This window comes from Leucoraja erinacea, chromosome 22 (assembly GCF_028641065.1).
Source record: "Leucoraja erinacea ecotype New England chromosome 22, Leri_hhj_1, whole genome shotgun sequence".
NCBI classification, from domain to species: domain Eukaryota; kingdom Metazoa; phylum Chordata; class Chondrichthyes; order Rajiformes; family Rajidae; genus Leucoraja; species Leucoraja erinaceus.
In genome coordinates this window covers 13,181,347-13,203,346 of record NC_073398.1, presented here as the reverse complement: position 1 = coordinate 13,203,346, position 22,000 = coordinate 13,181,347, and the positions used below count along the sequence as shown (strand labels likewise).

At 36.4% G+C, this 22,000-nt stretch overlaps 1 protein-coding gene across 1 annotated transcript in view; it reads right to left on the bottom strand.

Moving 5' to 3' along the window:
• Window positions 1–21,675, bottom strand: part of LOC129708043 (mucin-19-like) — a 41,049-nt gene extending 19,374 nt beyond the window's left edge. Inside the window, exons 1-20 of the mRNA XM_055653585.1 lie at window positions 21,544–21,675; window positions 18,992–19,045; window positions 18,523–18,597; window positions 18,143–18,371; window positions 16,707–16,824; window positions 14,474–14,552; window positions 13,847–13,938; window positions 9,941–10,142; window positions 9,663–9,788; window positions 8,819–8,939; window positions 8,587–8,725; window positions 8,363–8,455; window positions 8,206–8,278; window positions 7,980–8,117; window positions 7,229–7,384; window positions 4,765–4,859; window positions 3,026–3,152; window positions 653–899; window positions 505–563; window positions 317–396 (exon numbers count right to left, since the gene is read on the bottom strand). Coding sequence (XP_055509560.1) covers window positions 317–396; window positions 505–563; window positions 653–899; window positions 3,026–3,152; window positions 4,765–4,859; window positions 7,229–7,384; window positions 7,980–8,117; window positions 8,206–8,278; window positions 8,363–8,455; window positions 8,587–8,725; window positions 8,819–8,939; window positions 9,663–9,788; window positions 9,941–10,142; window positions 13,847–13,938; window positions 14,474–14,552; window positions 16,707–16,824; window positions 18,143–18,371; window positions 18,523–18,597; window positions 18,992–19,045; window positions 21,544–21,592 — 2,352 coding nt within the window. The 5' untranslated portion in view covers window positions 21,593–21,675. The remainder of the gene's footprint in view (window positions 1–316; window positions 397–504; window positions 564–652; window positions 900–3,025; window positions 3,153–4,764; window positions 4,860–7,228; window positions 7,385–7,979; window positions 8,118–8,205; window positions 8,279–8,362; window positions 8,456–8,586; window positions 8,726–8,818; window positions 8,940–9,662; window positions 9,789–9,940; window positions 10,143–13,846; window positions 13,939–14,473; window positions 14,553–16,706; window positions 16,825–18,142; window positions 18,372–18,522; window positions 18,598–18,991; window positions 19,046–21,543) is intronic.
• Window positions 21,676–22,000: the final 325 nt, after the last annotated feature.

The window sequence follows — 22,000 nt, the reverse complement described above, 5'->3', positions numbered from 1 at the left end:
GTCATTCTGCTGACTGGATAACACGCAACAAAAGCTATTCACTGTAGCTCAGTACATGTGACAATAAACTAAACTAAACTGAAAACTAAAAAACATATATAGGTAATCATCACATATTAAAAATCATAGTAATTATCCAGTATATGCTTAGTAATATACGGTATTTAACGTATTGAATATCATAATGTAGACTTCTAAATGGGTTGCATGCTTCATTCTACAATGATCATGTAAAATAATATAGACTGAACATATTGTTCAATCTATAAAAGAAGATACATAAGCACCAAGCTAGTATTTGTACACATTCACTTACACATGGTTTGTTTAGGGTTTCACACGTCCTCTTACATAAACTTGTATTGGTACAGTCCGAAAATTGTTTATCTTGGCAACCTAAAGAAAAGCAAGGTGTTCTTTTATATACACATGTTAATTATTATTTTGATGATACATTTAAATGTTGCACCTCAATAATGGAAAAAAGTTTGGAAAATTATTAACCTTCTGAAATGGGCAGGCTGTTTTCATTAGGGCAAGATGGGATTCCATTCTGGCAGAAACTGGGAGAAAAAATTACATGTTATCACTTTATGATTGTAGGCAACAAATAATTGGATTCAAACTGTGCAGCTCAACATCAAATGCTCACCATTTCATTCCATTTACTGTAATAATTTCACCTCTGTTTGCAATGATCCCATTAACGTAACAAGGGCATTCTGATATTTGTACACATGTTGCTTTGTCGTCCATGTACGTTCCCTCAGGGCAACCACAGCCATCAATTGGAGTGTCTTGAAACTGACAGGTGAAGTCAAACGTTGACAGAAATTCACAGGTGCGATTACAGGCACTCATATTGTAATGGTAAACTTGTGTGCTGGGGCAAGTTATTGCTTGAAAGAAAAGAATTACAATGTTAGCATATGATTTTAGCCATTTGCCATATATATATATGGTTACACAAAAAAGCTGGAGAAACTCAGCGGGTGCAGCAGCATCTATGGAGCGAAGGAAATAGGCAACGTTTCCTTTGCTCCATAGATGCTGCTGCACCCGCTGAGTTTCTCCAGCTTTTTTGTGTAACCTTCGATTCTCCAGCATCTGCAGTTCCTTCTTAAATAAAATGCCATATATATATATAGTGGAATGTTAATATTATGATATTTTACGAGTAAATACACAACCAAATTAGTTTATTCTCTGCAGACACATCCAAATCAGATTATTCTCTTCTCTTGATGCAATTTTTTTTATAATTTAGAGTACCCATATTTTTTATGCCTATGACAACCCCTTTGCATTTGCTCGTTGATAAAATATATTTAATGTAAAATATTATTAATGATATTTAACATTCTACAGAAAATACATTATACATTGTCTAGTGCTTATATTAATTTTTTATTTCAATATTTTTAGTTTAGTTTAGAGATATAGTGTGCGGAAACAGGCCCTTCAGCCCACCACGCTGACCAGCGATCCCGACACATTAACAAAATCCTACAAATACTTAGGAAAATTTACATTTATACCACAGCCAATTAACCTACAAACCTGTACATCTTTGTATTGTGGGAAGAAACTGAAGATCTCGGAGAAAACCCACGCGGTCACGAGGAGAACATACAAACTCCATACAGATAGCATCCGTAGTCAAGATCAAACCTGGGTCACCGGATCTGTAAGGCAGTACCTCTACTGATGTGCCACCATGTGCCCAAGTGCGAAGCTGGGTTATTAATCAATTGTATATTTTCCCCTTACATTCATTCTCCCAAAGTGCAACACCTCTCAATTAAGCACCTGACCCACTTTCACGACGAAATGTTGCAACCTTTTTTACTCGTGGACATTTTTCATCAGGCTAAAAAAATGTTGTGATCTATTTGATAGCACGAGTACCTACAACTAGCATCATGACCTATCCGCGACCAATCTACAACTTCCTACGGCCTCCTGCGAACTTGTGACAACCATGCTGCAAGTAGGAATCGAGGGCAAACTTGGCAGAGGTCGTGAATTAGGTCGTGAATGCAGGACAGGCCCTTTACTTGGATTAAACTTCTTCTGCCATTTCCACGGCTATATCTGTAGCTGATCTATATCCCACTGCATAATATGACAGCACACGATTGCTTCACAGTCATCTGCAAACTTACAAACTGACCTGTCTACATTTATGTCCAACCCATCTATTTCTATCACTAACAGCAGGTCATCAATCAGCTCCAATGTCCACAGCCACAACAAAAAGTGAGGGATGATAGAGCAACCGTATGGATGTTACTGATTTGATGCATTAATAAAGAATATAATATTCGAAAGATGCCTTGCAAATATGGTTAAATGCTAGATCAAATCTATGATATTTATCATGCGTCAATATGGTCTAAATTAAGTGGAATCATGTTATGAGCTAGAGATTAACTGGTTGATAATATTTTGAAGTAAATGGACTGTGTTGCTAAGAGGTCATAAGTACTTTCCATGGGTATAATAAAGACTTTTTTACAGACCTGATGGAAGTATTAATGCTGCATTCAAGGCTTTAATATGTTAGCAATAGCTATATTGCTGAGGGGGTGAAGATGTTAGATAAATATGTTAGACCCCCAAAAAGAAAATGGAAATCAATTTATGTTATGAACATGTAATTTCATAAACTGTTCCAAAAGATTAGTGTAATTGTAAAGGTGAAAAGATGAGATCAATGTAATGCTCGGAATGGTTATTTGCCCCCTCAGTGGGATAAAAATGAAACCTTTTTTGACTCATCATTACATTTGAAACAGCCTTCCTTATAATCCTGTTAACACTGGAACAGGTGTTGCTTTTGCATATCTGACATATTTTCTTAAGCATATCAAGGAAAATAGAGTAAAAGTGGGGAAATGAAGTAGAATTAGTCAGCAATTATGTAATTGAATGGCACAGAATAGTTTAGCAGCTGAATTGCCGCCTCCTGTTCTAAGTGAACCTTTTCGTTCTATAATGGAAATTATGACCAAAAACTACATACCACAAATAGATCTCCTCCAGTTCATCACAACGATGCCCTTTGCGGAACAAGCATGAACATATGCTTCCATTGCCGCACACACACAGTCATCGAGTTTTATACAATTACATGAAGCAGCTTTACACATCTAAAAACACAAACATGATTTGTTATCATTTTAAATGTTTCAATAGTGGATATTATCATAACTTTTAAATCTTTAACCTGAATTGAAAAAAAATCATTTTAACTTATTTCCATAAACCTAAATCTCTCAAAGTTTGTTATTTTCAAGACAGGTCTGCAGTGGCACAGCTGACAGAGCTGCTGCTCACAGCGCCAGAGATCTGGGTTTGATCCTGACCTGGGGTGCTGCCTGTATTGAATTTGAAGAATCTCCCAGGGATCACATGGGTTTCCTGCAGGTGCTCCGGTTTCATCCCACATCACAGAGACGTGTGGGTTTGTAGATTGAATGATCTCAGTAAATCGCTCCTTGTATGTAGGGTGATTAATGGCCAGTGTGGACATGGTGGGCCGAAGGGCCAGTTTCCCTGCTGAATCTTGCAATCAATCATCAAATCCAGCTTTATGTTTTACCATAAAATTGCATTGTTATGATTCATGAAAGTGGGTGGCTTTGGTGTGTCAGAATTATTGGCAGTGAAAGCCGATTTCCAAACCATGGGAAATGTTTATTCAAGTTGCAATGGTACATTATACAGTATGTAATCCCAACTGTGAAGGATACTTCATTCAAATTCTGTATAGAGAAAAGTTTGAATGTAAATCGGTACTAATTATAACCTATGCTGGATTTGGGATAATATACAAAATTCGATCATAGAAACATATTTACTTAGAAATTTCACTTTGCATCCAAAATAACGCATTGTGTCAAGGAGAGTCAATGACCCCCTGAGGTGCCATCACACCCATTACAAAAACATGAGAAATCTGTTGCTGGTCCAGACATAAATGTAAATGCTGATCCCTTGCAACCCCCAACCGAATGGAATAATGTGGTGCTGCAATGTATATTGGCTCAGTATTTGTCAGGTTTGAAATCGGAAGGTTTGACTCAACATCAGGAGTGAAGAAATTAAAAACAGCATCAGGAAAGGAAGTCGGAAGCAACATTTGGAGAAGACGATGTGAAATATCATTGGTGGAGAGGTGAGGGGGATGGAATTGGGAGAGACAGATGAAGAGCTGTGTTGGGAAAGGAGGATTGGGTTCTTCATCAAAATGGAGATCATCATCACAAAGGAGAACGACGTCTAGAAAGGATTAGAGAGAGAAGCATTAGGAATGGGGATGAGAGCAAGGGGATGGAGAGTAGCTTAAGGAGAGAGGCCTGGGCAGCAGCATCAAAAGAGAGGAACATAAGGAGAGATTGATGGGAAATAAAGTCAGGAAAGAGGAAATCAGAAGAGTGAGATTAGGTAAACCAGCATTGAATTTGATTGGGGATGAGACCAAATAAATCAAAATGTTTATTTTTAGAAACATAAGCAAAAGGATTTTGCTGTTGCAGGGCTTTAGATTGGTGTGTTGGGGGCATGTGGGACATCACTCCATGCATCTCTGAAGTGAAGTCACATCGGGGTAACAAGGATGAATCACAACAGGAAGTGCTGAGTCAAATTTCGTAATTGCATAGTTTGATGCTGAAATTATTTATTTTCTGAACAGCTTTAAGCTGGTTAAATTGATAAAATATTTTCATCTGCAAAAATGTATACAAAATCCTGACTTACTTCATAATACACCAAATACTCCACTACAGAATGACAGCTGGAAAAAGCTCCTGTTGGGTCTTTTATATACGCACATTGCTCTTTGGCATAATTTTCTGTAATGAAGATGTAAGATACGATTATTTAAAACGTGAAGAGACCAGATCATTCCTGATCAGTGTAGTGACTAATGATGACTGTGTGTATCTGAGTTTGACAAGCAATCAGTATCTGGCACTATAGTTTCATCATCCCTTTCCATATTTTAGTTATGGTGCAACTTTGAGATCCTTGCAATCAAACCTACAAATAATAACGAATTTACAATAAGAATATTGCTCTAAGTTAAATTCAGTATTCAAGAGGCTGGAATCAAATTGCATTTTCAATATTCATTTAAGTTAGAATTGCTAAAAATGGTGACAGTTAGGAGAACAATACTTCAGAGGGCTTGGGATTCTTTCATTGTCTGAACCTAGCCAATACTTTACACAGGGTTTGGGCAAATAAAGAGTCTGGTCAAGTTGGAACAGCAAAACTTTGTTTTAAATTTCGGGAAACCTCTTGATCCAGAGCCAATGTGATTCAGGCCAATCAGGGGCTGGGTTCCTGGAATCTATTTTTTCGATTAATTGTGTATTGAACTGGAAGATCTGCTTTCACACTTTTGCTTATGTAGGAACTACCTGTAATTGTATCAATGTTTCCAGAGCTGGTATGGGCCTAAGGCCACTGCAGCCACCGGCTATTCTTACACTGCACTGGTCAACTGAATGAGAGACAGGCCAATGCAAAAAAAGTGTGACTAAGGCCATATTTAATTATTTATTTACTTATGTTTTGATGCTTTTAATTACTTTTAATATATGAATGTGGTTTCAGAATGCTAAAGATGAAATAAAAATGTTTAAAAACCTTTTTCCACCAGTTGCAACCCATTTGCAATAATCGAAATGCCCAATAATAATGACAGCTCTGACAGCCTTGAACTTGGTGGTTGGGTCTCAGCAGCTTTCACAGCCTTTTTGTGATTTCAATAGGTTGCCTGCACTGAAGCAACTCCTATCACACACTGCGCTCACATTTGTGGACTGTTTGCAGGCAATGTGGAACAGTGAAATGCACAATGTGGCCCAAGGAAGTCTACCAGTGAATTTGAGGCAATCAGAGGATTACTCCACTGTTACCTCACAAAGTACAGGTGAAATAAACCAAGTGAATCTGTTTCAATTCGGCTTAATTTGATGATTTGTTCACTAAATATGTCTATTGTGCATTTAATTTTTTTAAATCCATTTTCATGTTATTATTTAGTAAAATATCACCAGCAACCTGTCCTGGACTAGCCCTATCGAAGCAATGGTCAAGAAAGCACACCAACGACTCTCCTTCCTTAGAAGGCTTAGGAAGTTCAGCATGTCCCCCCAACAACTCTCACAGCTTCTACAGATGTGCCATAGAAGGTATTTGATTGGATTGCATCACAACTGGTTTGGGAACAGCTCCATCCAACACCACAAGAAATTGCAGAGAATTGTGGATGCAACCCAGACCATCATGCATAACCTCACTTCTATTTGACTCCATCTACACTCCACACTGCCTCGGTATAATCAAGGGTGAGTCTCACCCCGGACATTCCCTCTTCTACCCTCTTTCATCAGGCAAGAGGTACAGAAGTGTGAAAACATGTACCTCCAGTTCAAGGGCTGCTACTTAGCAACTGAACCATTTTATCTCCAAATAGAGAGCAGTCCTATCGTCTATCTCATTGGAAACCCTCGGACCATCGTTAATTGTACTTTACTGGACTTTATCTTGCACTAAATGTTATTGGTTTATCATCTATCTGTTCACTGTGGACAGTTTGATTGTAATCTTGTATCATCTTTCCGCTAACTGGACAGCACACAGCAAAAAATCATTTCAGTTGTACCTCAGCACACATGACAATAAATTAATTTAAACTAATTTTAGATTGCTATCTGGCCTGAAACATCGACAGGACAAAGAATATATCTGTTCCTATTACATTCTGTTTTACTGCTTCTCTTTCCTGCGTCTCTGAATGAATATCATTTTATTCTTTTCCTATGAGCAATATATTCTGAATAAAATATTTTTGTAGTGACTCTAGCAATGTATGCTTACATTTGTAATCCTCTCTTGGTTCATGGCTTTCAACTTTAGTTTTGTTGATTAGTTATAAGATCCAATAAAAACATTTGATAGGAAATATTTACAGAAAAATGCCGTCAAATTATAAGATGTATCTGTAATAATGCAGAGGCTGCAGAAGCAAATGAGGGTTCATGGGATAAAGTGACATTTATGCATGAATATACTGAAATCCTGCAATTAAAGATGAAAAGCCTTAAAATAGAAAGTTATATTATTTGACATTTGCATTTCACAATATACTATCTTAAAAGAAATGTCATAAGTATTGTTAAATATGGTAAGGAAGATCCTGTGAAAGAATTACCATGTTCTGAGCTAACACAGGTTGGATTCACTATTGGTGAAGGGCAGCCATCATTGGTTTTCCACGATTCACTGAAAGGAACATATGTGAACTCGACAATGCCCTGTGACGATAGAAAATCATCTTCTGCATTGTCGTTGTAGGTGCCGCACAAACCTGGGAAAAAGTACAGTTCAGTTGATCTGAAGAGAGCAGTTATGTTCTTATATCATCTGTTATCAACTCTTAAGAAAACTATTCCATTAATAAACCACAATTCATTCCTTTGTTCCAAAACTGTATATTATTTTCTTTAAACAGACAACATTAAGTTGATCATTAAGAAATTGGCAGGGTCAAAAGCAAGGCTGATTTATTTCCCCAGCTAGAATTTACTCTCCAGCAAAGTAAATGTGACATTTTATTGGGAAGCAAAGCTATTTTGCATCTCCTGTCTTATCAGCTTTTGGAAATGGAGGTTGCGCTAAAATTCTTCCATGTAGGTTTTGGAAAGTCTTAATTTCTTTAATTTTTTAGATCAATCCACCTGTCTGTGAAGGTCAAAGAAGCAAATTATAAAGTAAAGAGCTAGGCGAGATAATGAAGAATGTGACTGCTACATTAATTCATGAAGCTATATAGAGCAAACTTGAAACAGATTGTGAAAAAGTTCAAGTCGTTTATTCAGCAAATGTCCAGCAGTTCCATCTCATAACAAAATGTTCACAGTCAATGCATTAATAATTTCTAGGAAGTACATAATTGATTATACCTTTAGTGGTTCCTTTGGCAGTTTTGGGCAGTGACATGTAAAGCTGCATGATGGGAGATATCAGTACCTGTATCTTCAGACCATCTTTTGTGATCAATTGAATGTACATTGATGACTGTTGAAATATCATTATTTCACCTGTGCAAAAAGATTAGAACAGGTTAACTTCACTTTAATTATTATCTGTTTTGTTGCTTGAGAGATGAACTGATAAAATGCTATTTACCATTTCCAAAAGGCAATCCCACTTGGTTGTCATTCTGATAAATAGCTCCTTCGTTATTGATTGAATAGAAGTTCTAAAATGGGAAGATGCATGTTATAAAATTCATGCAAAAAAAACTGGAACAGGAAAGGTGTAAATGAAAGTCATAAAATTCTACCTGAAATTTTGTGAATGTTACTCGCTGTAGACATGTCTGTCTATATGCTGAATGGCATGGATGCATTTCAATTTTCACTGACCAGTCCGTTGTCTGTGAAAAGTAATTCAAAATGCAAAACTCAGAAATATATTCCACAGATAAATGTGATAACAGATACAAAGTATTTTTGAAAAGTAAGTAACAATAATTAAAATCAATTGATGCAGCAAGAGCTCACGTACGACAATTGCATAATACGAGCAATCTCCGATCAAATTAAAGTATTTGCCATCAAATGTTGTGATATGAGTTCCTTCTTCAATTTGGCATATTTTGGGGCAGTTAAGATCAGTACATTCCCAGATTCCACTCGTGCAGGTGCTAAAAACATAAGAACATGTATTTATATAAAGTGTTTCTGATAAAAGCATTTGAAGGTTATCTTATTGATAACTACATGATTTGAAACATTACCATGAATGGCACAAGGAATTGTGTGTTTCTCCAGAATTATATATTTGTCCATCATATGCACAAGGACAATCCGTGTAGTTGATACATGTGTTGCCGCCTCTGACATTATCAAGGACAGTCCCTGAAAAACAATGAAATGAATGTCTAGGTATTTTTCTAACAACAAACAACAAAACCAGCAACGCTCATCTGTAGATTAGGAAGAATTTGTTGAGGAAAAATGAAACTTTCCAATAGAAGTGAGTTATCTCCAGATACCCATAGAACAGGATTCTGAATTAACTGAATTCATATAAATCTAAAAAAAATGTAGGTTTACACATTCTCCACTGTCTTTTTCTAAAACATTTTATGCCATTTACTCTCTCAATATATAATTTTGGCATTAACGAAAGTACACAGAATGAAGACTACTGAATAATCTTAGTTAAAGAAGTGCATGGCTTGAAGGAGGAAATACTTCATCAAAGGAACACATTAAAAAAAAAACTTGTTTAGAAATCACATCATGCAAACTTCATTCCAGTTTATGAAATAATGTTTTTGTTGTACATGATACAGGTGTCTTAAAAAATAAATGTGTTTTGTTTCAGAAACATTATTCATAAATAAAAATAAAAAATACAAGCATATATATCTTGGGACAAAAAGGCTGATTCAGCCTTTTTCATCTTGTTATACTTTTTGTAAAAACTAACACCTCCATTCCAAAATGATTGCTATTTAAATAAAATATTTGTGTATAATTACTGAGAAGTATTTGATAAGTTGTTGTTTAACACAAAGATAAAATGCCATATATATATAATTACCTTGTGGTAATTATCATCATCTATATAATTACCTTGTGGACAATCACATGAATTCACACACCGATCACACTGTTGTTCAGAATTTGGGTCGGTGCAGGTTGACTTACAAACCGGACCACAATCTTGGTAAACCTGATTCCCTGGACAAGTGGGCCATGCTGAAGAGGAAGAGTTTTTGATTTTATAATATGAATTACAAATTGTTGTTAAGAAGCCAAAGATAATATACTCTGGCTAGAAATTGAAAAAGTCTATTGACTTTTAAAAGGAGTAGGTTGAAGTTCCGACTGGCTCCACAAAAATAACTTACTGCATTGGACAGAATCCCTCCATGTGTTCCAGCTTGATGGATCTACTTGTGCACACTCTTTTGATGCTTCATTAAAGCTGGAACAATGGGGTGCCTCGGCTTCATTATTAGTACAAACATCCTTCCGACACATTTCCACAAATTTATCGTTGATGGCAGGAGAAGAGCATGCTGCGAAAAGCTCGCGGATTGCTGAACAACTCTGAACAAGTACAGGAATAAAAGAACAATAATTTAATCAAGTCAAGTCAAGTCACATTTATTTATATAGCACATTTAAGAAACAACTCTCGTTGGCCAAAGCGCTTTACATTTGTTATAAGAATAGTATAAACAAACAAACTACATACATATATACATATAGCCCTCGCTCAGTGGACGTCAGGAAGTATAGATACGTTTTTAGTTTTGACTTAAAGGAGTCGATGGAGGGGGCAGATCTTATGATGAACACATTTTCAAAACAGATTTCTTGAGTTGCAATATACAAAAGCACAATAAGTGATTTTCTGAATCGTGTTTTCTGTATATATCATAAATGGGTCACGCAAGTAAGGGCGGTAATTCATCTGCAGCAAGATTGCCAGTCTATGCAATGTGAATTTTAGTGCTGTGAAATTTTGGATCGTTAGAAGGTGGGATGTGGAAGAATGGTAGAGTTAAGAGAAGAGATATGTCTATTGACTAAATGGTTAAAATTCAAATTTCTACTTTAATATGAAATGTACATTTGCATAATGTGCCTATCGAGTATGATGCAAGATGTGAAACCTGTCCAAAGGCCTTTTAAAATAGTGCAATAGAAACTGCCTCCACTCCCATCTCTGGCAGCTCGCTCCAAATATTCATCACTCTCTGGATGAAAACCTACCCTTTGATCTCCATGTCAGTAGCAAGCAGCTGGTGGTAACCTAGTGTTTGCACTAAGGGCTACTGTTTTGTTTGTTTCAGAGTGGTGAAACGATGCCGATTGAACTCAAGCTTCCAACATATAAAGGGCAGATCATATAAAGGGTGGAAACTTGGTGGCTACAAATGTATAGAAGTTACACTGAAAACAATATGTTAATAAGTAAGATTAGATGTCGAGATTTTTTGATTCAGCACCAAAGACTGATGGAGCTTGATGGAGAATTGTAATTAACCAATATTATATAGTATACTGCCAGATTAAAATGAAATATGTTTCATAAAGGAGATATGCATCATGCATATAGGATGGAATATTGCTGGATATGGATCTGGAGAATGTAGAACATAAACGTGGCATAGGACAGGAACAGCCCATTGCATATGCTGAACATGATGCCATGATTAACATCCATCTATCCCTGCATATTCATGTGCCTATCTAAAAACGTTTTCTTACTTAATATAGTTAACTTATCTATATTCCATTGTATTCTTTGAGAGCCTTTCATACTCTCCACAATTCTAATTTTGGTGTTGTCTGCAAATTTAGTAACCAACCCATCTATATTTATATCCAGGTTGTGTGCATATGTTTATATAGATATATATATATGTTGCAAAATACAGGGTCCCATCATACATTTCTGCAAGCGCATCACTTGTCATAGACCTCCTGCCAGAATAACATGACCCTTCTATGTGTAAGCCAGTTCTGTATCTAAACTACCAAGTCGCCATGTATCCCATGCAACTTTATCTTCTGGATCAACCTACCATGCGATACTTATCAAATGCCTTACTAAAATCCATGTGGATATCATCAACTGCTTTACCCCTATCAATCATCTTCATCACCTCCTCGATCAACTTAATAAGATATGACTTGTCACGGACAAACCCATGCTAACTGTATCTAATTATCCCAATCTCAAGATAAATATGAGTAAATCATATTCCGAGGAATCTCTCCAATAATATACTTGCCTCTAACATGAGGCTCACCGGCCTATAAGAGATAATCCAATCTCTACTTTTCCTCCTTATCAAAGGAACAGTATAAACTATGCCCCAGTTCTCCGAGATCTTGCCTATTACTAGAGAGGACACATATATATTTATCAAGGCGCCTGCACTCTCCTCTCTTGTCCTTCTCAATAACGGGATGGATCCCAAAAGGCCCTGGATATCTATTTACTTTGATGCTTTTCAAGAGACCAAACACCACCTTCTTCTTGATCTGAAACAATCCGAGCATACAGGTATTCCCCGCCCAGATGACACTACCCTCCCTGTCCTTCACTTTGTTGGATATAGATGCAAAATATTGGTGTAGTACCCTGCCTACATCCTCTGACTCCAAACATAAATTTTCTCCCTTATCCTTGAGTGGTCATAACTTCTCCCTCATTACTCTCTTATTATTAATGCACATATAAAAACCCTAGGACTTTTCTTTCATCCAACTTGCCAATGACATTTCATGGCCCATTTTGACACTTTTAATTCTCTGTTTACTTTCCTGCTTGCTTTATATTCCTTAAAAAATAAATGTAATCTTCCTAAACGTTGCGCCTTTCACGTTCCTAAATCTTCCTTTTTCTTTATGAACAAATTTACAACCTCTCTGGGCATCTAATATCCCCTTACCTTGCCATCCTTATCTCTCTTTCCTACTGGAATATGTCGATCCTAAATTTAATCAGCTTGTCTTTAAATTACTCCTAAAAGTTAGATGTGGATTTACCAGATAATAACTGCTCCCATTTAATGCCCCTGTCCCACTTAGGAAACATGAATGGAAACCTCTGGAGACTTTGTGCCCCACCCAAGGTTTCCGCGTGGTTCCCGGAGGTTCCCGGAGGTTTTTGTCTCCCTAATGGTCGAAAGTGATAAGACTTCCACTACCTGCAACCTCCGGCAAACACCTGCAACTTCCAGCAAACACCTTCAACCTCTGGCAACCACCTTGAACCTCCGGCAACCACCTTCAACTAGCATCACAACCGGCTTCGACTAAAAAATTACCGATTTTTAAAACGGCAACCTATTTTTAGTTTTAGTCGCGTCCGATTTTGAATTTTTTGAAATAATCGCTGGAACATAGAAGAAGCGGAAACCATTTTCGACCATTAAGGAGACTGACAAAAACCTCCGGGAACCGCACGGAAACTTTCGGTGGGGCGCATAGTCCCCAGAGGTTTCCGTTCAGGTTTCCTAAGTGGGACAGGGGCATTACTCTCCATAGCTCCTGCCTAATATTGTAGTGATCTGCCATACTCATGGAACGAGATAGGACAAGAGACATTCGGAGTTTTCGTCAAACAGAGTAATAATCATGATGTAAGTTTTAGATTTGTACTCGAGAAGAACAAGGAGCAATTAAACTAGAATTTTTAAATATAAAAATGTAATAGGAGATCTTTAAGGAGGAGATGCTTCAGATACAGTGCAGGTGCTTTCCTATGTGACGGAAAAGCAGAAGAACCAAACTCATGGCTCCTTGGATGATGAGGTGGATGGAGAATGTGATGAAATAAAAAAGTTATATTAAGCATGGGAGGTCGTTTTTTTTCAGTGAGAACCATGCTAAATATATCAGATGTGAAAAAGAAAAAAAGCTGGGCAAAGAATGAGTATATCAGTAAAGTGGCAGCTAATAAGATCAGCATGTAAAAAGTAAACATGTAGGAAGAGGTTGGATAGGATCTGACATGGATAAAGAACATAGTATATCTTTAGAAATACAGGACAAGATCAGAATATATACCAAATGCATTATGTTATTATTAGTGCTTACGCAAGAATGGGGTGCAGTCAAAATATTGGTGGAAGTGAAGAACATGAAGATTATTATCGTGGTAGTTAAGTATTTGCACAATTTACAGCATCCAATAATTTTCATGAGGTGATAGGACATTTCTTCACCAGATCCATTTTTAACATTTTTGCTTTAAAGAGCTGCAATTCAAGTACTCCTGGTACAATGCAACTTACATCAGCTGATGTGCAATTATTTATTTTGGAGAATCGGACGGTGCAGTCTGCATTCCATTCATCCAATTTGTACGCGTAGATGTAGTTCAAATCTAAAGTAAAGCCAAGTCAAGAGTTAAAAATGGTTCATTGTCATGTGTCCCAGAACAATTACATTTTTATTTGCAGCAGCACAACCGATATGTAAATCTAGTTTTCTGTAAAAACCATAATAAACAAAAAAATGTTCAGTATATATATAGTGAACATTTTTTGTTTAATATGGTTTTTACAGAGTACTATGTTTACATATCAGATGTGCTGCTGCAAATACAAATTACATGTTGATATATATATATATATTATACACACAAATGAACAGACAAATAAATAAACAATAATAGTGTATAGTCAAGACTAATGCCCACAATCTGTAGCTCAGAGCCTGTGTGGAGATTGTAGCGTATAATAGCCTGATGGTTGGAGGGTGAAACTTCTCCTGAACCTGGACATTATAATTTTCAGACTCTGATACCTTCCCAAAGGCAGGAATGAAAAGAGAACAAGGCCAGCGTAATGAACAACTGTTTTCCATTCATTTAAGTATTATTTTATATTATTATACAAAGAACATTGATTTATCATTACCATAGGTTGTTGAGATGCTATCATCAAAGGGTCCACATAGGCCACATAATAGTCCCTTATATTGAGAGTCAACTGTTATCTGAAAAGTAAAGAACATGACAAATTAAAGAAATGTTAATGGAAACATTAAGATGCTGACCATTTTGCTGTCATTCCCCAAATTCTCTGATTTCCTTAATGTGCAAAACTGTTTCAGCATTGTACACTCAACCACTGAATATCTGCAAATATCTGGTCAAGAATGCCAAAATTCTACCAATAAATTTCTGCTTATATCAGTCCTAAATGACTGACCTCTTACCCTGAAATAATGCCCATAATGTTTTGGCTCTTCAGCAAGAGCAAGATTTGCCCTGAAAATCCATGTTGGATATCTATATGTCACGGATAGAGGCCAACCTAAACCTGTCCTCATGAGATGAATTTCTCTGCTAAGGAATGAGTCTAATGACGCAAATTAATCCACATTGCACTGGTTCTAGAGTCTAGCCACAAATTCTGTACAATTTCAGCAAAACATTCAACTTTTCAATAAAGACCATCAGATCTTTTGCCTTCTTAATAGCAGATGTACTTGCTGTTTGTTTTTTGGCTGAAGAAGGGTCTCGACCCAAAATGTCACCCATTCCTCCTCTCCAGAGATGCTGCCTGTCCCACAGAGTTATTTCAGCTTTTTGTGCCTATCTTCTGTTTAAATCAGCATCTGCAGTTCCTTCCTACACATTTTGTTTGCTTTCTGCATCTTGTGTATCAGTATTTCAGTATAACTCTACACACCAGCATTTTATCATTTCTCATTATTTTTCAAAACATCTGCTTTAGTATTCTTTCTATTAATATGCATAATATCATATTTATATACTTTATGCTCCAATTGCTCTCTATGGCCATTGCCTATAATAGCTTTCTTTTTATTTTCTAACACCTTATCATTTAGCTTTGTATCATAATCAGTCTGATAGGTTTCTTTTCTTTTTTGGCTTTTTATATAAATCACATGTGGCCGAGGGCTGAGAACTAACCCCTGTGGTATGTCAGCTGTAGCAGTTTGCCAAACTGAAGATTAATACTTCTACGTTTGTATTTTAGCCTTTAACTAGTCCTCTATTTGTGTTAATTTGATTTCCAATCCGTTAATTCTGTATTTAATGTAACAATCTTTATTTGGTACATTATGAAATGCCTTTTCTAAATTATTAAGTACTATATCCATTGCTTCCACCTATTTAATACCTGCTCAAAAATGTTACAATAATTGCAAATCTGTATTGGTACTGCCTAGTCATTCTGGCCTAGATTTTCTGATAAAACATCACTGGTTTTACTCTGTTGATGAACTCCCAATAGACAATAGTCAATAGACTGTTGGTGGGGTTTCAATACACGATGAGATGGCAATGTGCCATCAGAAACGGAAGATTAAATAAATCTTAAATGTATGAACGTGGGAATTCAGTGCAGTTATAGGCTACTCATCCTCTTGAGCCTAATCTACCATCTCATAGGATCGAAGTTGATCTGATCTGAATAACAGTTCTGCCTTAGACAGAGACAAAATGCTGGAGTAACTCCATTATTTCTGTCTATCTTCAATGCAAACCAACCTCTACAGTTCCTTCCTACACATCAAATCTGCCTTTCTGTTTACATTTAATAATGCTTATTTATTAAGAATCTATCTACTTATGCCTTAAAAATGTTTAAAGATTTTGTTTCCACCACCCTTTAGGAAAGAAAGTTCTACAGATTCATGATTCTTTAAGAGAAATAACATGATCATCTCTATCTTCAGTGGGTAACTCGTTATTCTAGATGTTCCTGGGTGAGGAAACATCGTCTCCATATGCAACTTATCAAGACCCATCAGGATCTTCTATTTCAAGCATGTTGCTACTGAAACCTCTAAACTCCAGTGGATGCAAAGCCTAACTTGTCAAATCTTTCTCCAAAGATATTCTGCTCTCATATTCACATATTCTCACCAAAGGTCAACAGAATTGAAGCATAACTCCGATCTTTAGTATTGAATTCCCTTCTCAATAAATCATAACAGCCTGCTGACTTTTCTATGAGAAAGTTCTTTCAACATTTTTATTGACATTTAACAGTAGGTTCACTCTGTTAATGATAAGTTATGACAAAAAACACACCCAATTTTAAATTCAACTGAAATATTATCAATACCTATTGTTCTTAATTCTGAAAAAAGTACACATTCTTGAAATTTTCTTACCGACAATGCATCTTCATGATTCCAGACCACAGATATAGTGCGCTGCCTGTTGTTAATGCGTACATTGACTCCATATTGTTGAATTGTAATCACTTTGTTCTCATAAGGCAATAAAACTCTGTTGAGAAGGAAAAGCAGTAATGGACAAAAAAGTATTGACTCAAAATATTGGGACTGATCAAAATGTTAACAGAGTTATTTTGAGCAGTGCTTATATTTGTTTAGATTAGTTTAGTTTAGAGATACAGCAAGGGAACAGGCTCTTCGGCCCTCCAAATCCACACTAGCCAGCGATCTCCGTACACTAGCGAAATCCTACACAATAGGGACAATTTACAATCTTGAAAGCCAATTAACCTACAAACCGGTACATCTTTGGAGTGTGGGAGGAAACTGGAGCACGGGGAGAACGTCATGGGGAGAATGTACAATCTTCGTACAGACAGCACCCATGATCAGAATCAGATTTGTGTCTCCGACACTGCAACTTTACCACTGTAATTATGCTCTATCTACTGTATTTATGCTGAAATATTTGGTACAAGGAAATGAATGCAACCAATTTAAAACCATTCTCATTTAAAAATAATAATTTTGATTAAATTCCCATAAAATATGTTACATCTTGGACTGCTCTATGAAAACGTGGCCACGTGGATGATTATGTGTATGCACCCGGCGAGAACGGCCAGGAACATCGGGCCTCCGTAGAGGCAACTGTGGAGGCCTCAATGGGTCCGACTATGGGTGAACTGGGGTTGGGGACTGGACTTTGTGCCTTCCCTCATGGTGGGAGCCATTGTGGGGGATGTTCTATGTGTTTAAGACTCTCATTGGTGTTATGTCTGTATTCTTTTTTTGTGTGCTGCAAAATGGCAAAAAGCATTTCACTTCACTGCACCTAGGTGTATGTGAATGTGACTAATAAAATACCTTTGATACCTTTGATAAAGACACAACTTATAGTTCCATCTCTCTCTGGAACTCTCTGCCACAGAGGGTAGTTGAGGCCAGTTCATTGGCTATATTTAAGAGGGAGTTAGATGTGGCCCTTGTGGCTAAGGGGATCAGGGGGTATGGAGAGAAGGCAGGTACGGGATACTGAGTTGATCAGCCATGATCATATTGAATGGCGGTGCAGGCTCGAAGGGCCGAATGGCCTACTCCTGCACCTAATTTCTATGTTTCTATGTTTCTAATTAACAGCATAATTGGTCTGTTAGATTTTCTGTAACTCAGCGAGTCAGACAACAGGGGTGGAAGAAAACGGACAGTTGATGTTTTAGTTGGAGACCCTTCCTATAGATTCCAGAGAAAGGATCTTGACTGTTCATTTCCCCCCACAGCTGGTGTGTGATCTGCACCAGTTTGCATTTTGCTCCAGGTTCCAGCATCTTCACTCTTTTGTATTAGTAAAATTGATCTGTTTGACTTACTTAACGTCGTTCACCTTGTATGTATCATTCGTCATAACTATCATAACACCGTCAGTTTTTATGAAAATGTGCACCAATTTGCCATTTGGATCACTACGAATTTCCACATTAAAATCTTCAGTACCACCTTGGCATTGGCGACTCAGAATATGGTTGCATGTTGATTGAAAATGATAAAATTCGTTGGTATATGTCTTGACTGCCTTGTTACCCCATATACTGCAGGTATCTGAAGAATGGGGAAGAAAAAAATCCCCTTCATTATAGCAGCTCTGAACATAATCTCTCGATTATCTCTGTATTGTTTGCGAAATAAATAGAACCAGTAATTTAATACTCATATATCTTGTCATGAAAGATATATTGATATATATACTTACGAGTTCCTTCATCTGATGGGCTTGAAAGATCTCTTGTAAACCTAAAGTTTTGTGTGATTTTAGATCCAGCCAGATCTAACAAAAAATATGTTCAAGTTAAATTTAATTCACACTGAACATGGGACATTTTACTTTTATTTTTAATCAAGTATTATTCCTTTCCATTCAGCACTCATTTTGCTTTGTCAGATTAACTGTGGCTATAAAATTCAGGAATATTTTAATTATATGCCGGATTATTAATATCAGAAAACACAATGGCTTTGTATGAGGATTTTAACATGTCAATATAATTGTTAGTAACATTAAATTATATTAGTTATTTTAAAGCTTTAACTTTACTAGTCATTCATTAAGCACAATGTATAAGGAATGCATTTCAATGCTTTCCAATCTCCCAAACATAAGATTGTCATTGGTCATCAGCCCGATCAAAACAGCAATTTAAGCATTCAAAATGCTTACTTACCATATGTAGTTTTTGAATATTCCCGTTTGGCTCGATTGTGGGCAAAAGCATCCTCTGCATTAAACAAAGATCAGTTTTAGTCAAATGTTGTAAGATATTTAAACTTTGTATTTTAGCACAGAATCAAGGTTTGTTTTTAATACCCTTAAATAAATTAAATTGCTCTTCACAATTACTTTTTAAGACATCAATCTGTTGTATGAATTGGAAAATTATGCCCTCTTTCTGTGTTATACAGCATGAATCTGGGAATTTCAAATTTAGGTTTTGATCACCATAAATATATATTTTTTGTTTTAGAAAAAAATCTAATTTGTGATGCATTGGGGTAATAATACAAGTTTTAAAGAACTCCCAGAAAATTGTGGAATAAATCATTTCACGTAATAAACTTCTGTACTATCATTATGATCTAACCCATTGATGCACCTCTACATTGGCATAACATTTCTCCTCCAAAATGTGGATAAAGTCAAAATAAATGTTCTGTTACAATAAAGTGTCCTCGTTACACACTAATAATTTTCACTAACTAATCTCTTAGTCGATATAGAAAATATATTTAAATATTGTCATGGAGCTCTCTTGAGGGGAAGAGGGAAGCATTCTTATCTCCTGTCAAAACTAGATAAATAGAACTCCAAAAGTTATGATGGGATTATGGTGTATATAGTGTTTGCTCTGTTGAGGGAAATCAGGAGAATATTTTGCGAATTCTATCCAATATTATTTAACCAAAGAGTAACCGTTTAATTCAAAGGAAATACCTCCGTGTCCTTGAAAATGTGAGAAAGTAAAATACAATATTCTTGACTCAAATGTTGTTTCTCTGTCGATTTATGTACTTGTTACTGTTTGTAGAACAATGACAATAGCAATTTTATAATTTCAATAAAATATGAACAGAAATTGATGGAAATACTGAGTAAGAGAAACATGGTAGGAGCGAATTAACCAGGGAGTTACAGAGGGAATGGTCTTTGCAGAAAGCAGAAAGGGAAGGAGATGGGAAGATGTGGCCAGCAGTGGGATCCTGTTTGAGGTGGCAAAAATGTTGGAGGATTATATGTTTTATGTGACGGCTGATGGGGTGGAAGGTAAGGACAAGGGGGACTCTGTCCTTGTTACGAATAGGGGGAGGGGGAGTAAGAGTGGAGCTGCAGGATATAGTAATGGAAGAGGGGAACTCCTATTCCCTTAAGAATTACGACATCTCCGATGCCCTAGTATGGAACACCTAATCCTGGGTGCAGATGCAGCGTAGACGGAGGAATTGGTAGTAGGAGATAGAGTCCTTACAGGAAGCAGAGTGGGAAGAAGTGTAGTCAAGATAGCTATGGAAGTCAATGGGTTTGTAGTAGATGTTGGTCAGTAGTCTGTTACTTACGATGGAGATGGCGAGATCTAGAAACGGTCGGGAGATGGAAATTAATGGTGAAGTGGATGAAGTCAGTGAGTTCTGCATGGGTGCAGAAGGTAGTATCGATACAGTCGTCAATGTAGCGGAGGTAGATTTCGGAGATAGGGCCAGTGTACGCCTGGAACGCGGATTGTTCAATGTACCTTACAAAGGGGCAGGCATAGCTAGGGCCCATCTGCGTGCCCACAGCTATGCCTTGGATTTGGAGGAAATAGTATGTGTCAAAAGAGAAGTTGTTTAGGGTAGAATATAGTAAAAGTTGTTGAGGGTAGAATATAGTCTTGTTCTGACATGATGAATGGCATCTATACATTGTCACACTTCTTTCTCGGCAGCAGTACTGTGTTCTTAGTTAAAATCTTGATATATTCCATGCAATAACTTCCCATAGAATAAATGAAAATCCAGTTGAAATCTCATGTAGGCAAGGCAAGGCAAGGCAACTTTATTTATATAGCACATTTCATACACGAGGCAGACTCAAAGTGCTTCACATAAAAACGTCATACAATAAAATGAAATAATGAAATGAAATAAAATAGAAGAATTAAAAGAAAAGAAAAGCAAAGTTAAAAATGCATTATAAAAAGTGCAAAAGTTAAAAGTGCAATTTAGTTAAGATTTAGCTGAAAGCTAAAGTAAACATAAAAGTTTTCAGTCTTGTTTTAAAAGTGGTCAAAGTTGAGGCAAGTCTTAAATCTTCATGAAGTTTATTCCAGCTATTTGTTGCATAGTAACTAAATCCTGCTTTCCCATGTTTTGTATTTACTCTGGGAATCACTAACAGATTGGTTTCAGAAGATCTTAGCGGTCTAGAAGGCTTATATAGTGGAAGCATGTCAGTGATATACTTTGGTCCTAAACCATGTAGTGATTTATAGGTGAGCAGCAGGATTTTGAAATCAATTCTCTGACATACAGGGAGCCAATGTAAGGATTTAAGATTTGATGTATTTATTTGTTTAAATTGAGTTAAGTTAACTCCTTGGAAACTTATTGGAAATTATTTTCTATTCAAAAGTAGGTTACAGTGTTTGCTATATACACACATAATTTCTTAACAAAATATATAAATATGCCAACCTGCTACTTTTCTTCAATGGTTAAAAATAATGTATATGAGAAAGCTTACCTTTGACGAAGAACAAAGCAAAGACAATGACAAGCATGTTACACTTCATTGTTTTCGGCTAAATGTTGATCATATTATGAACTGGTTCTGGTAAGTTCAGCTGACTACTGAGTGTGCAGGCACTCATGCATTTTATACTTTGCCTTCAAATGTGCACATTAGAATAAAATGAGGAAATTACTGTATGCTAGTGATTTTTTTTAAATCATCAGACATTGTAACCATTTCACGACTGAGGTACATTATAATTTTTATGGCCCCTCCTTAGCCCAATAACAATAATTTTCCCAATGAGAATTCACATGTTGTGATTTCATCTGTGCAATACAACAATGTCATTGGCATTAGAATACAGTAACAACAATTTTAATTTATAAAAAATTGTCAAATTAAAATATCCATAGGTTTAGTAAATGCGTAAAGAAAATGTAGTAGATATTAATCTGTGGTATGAAAC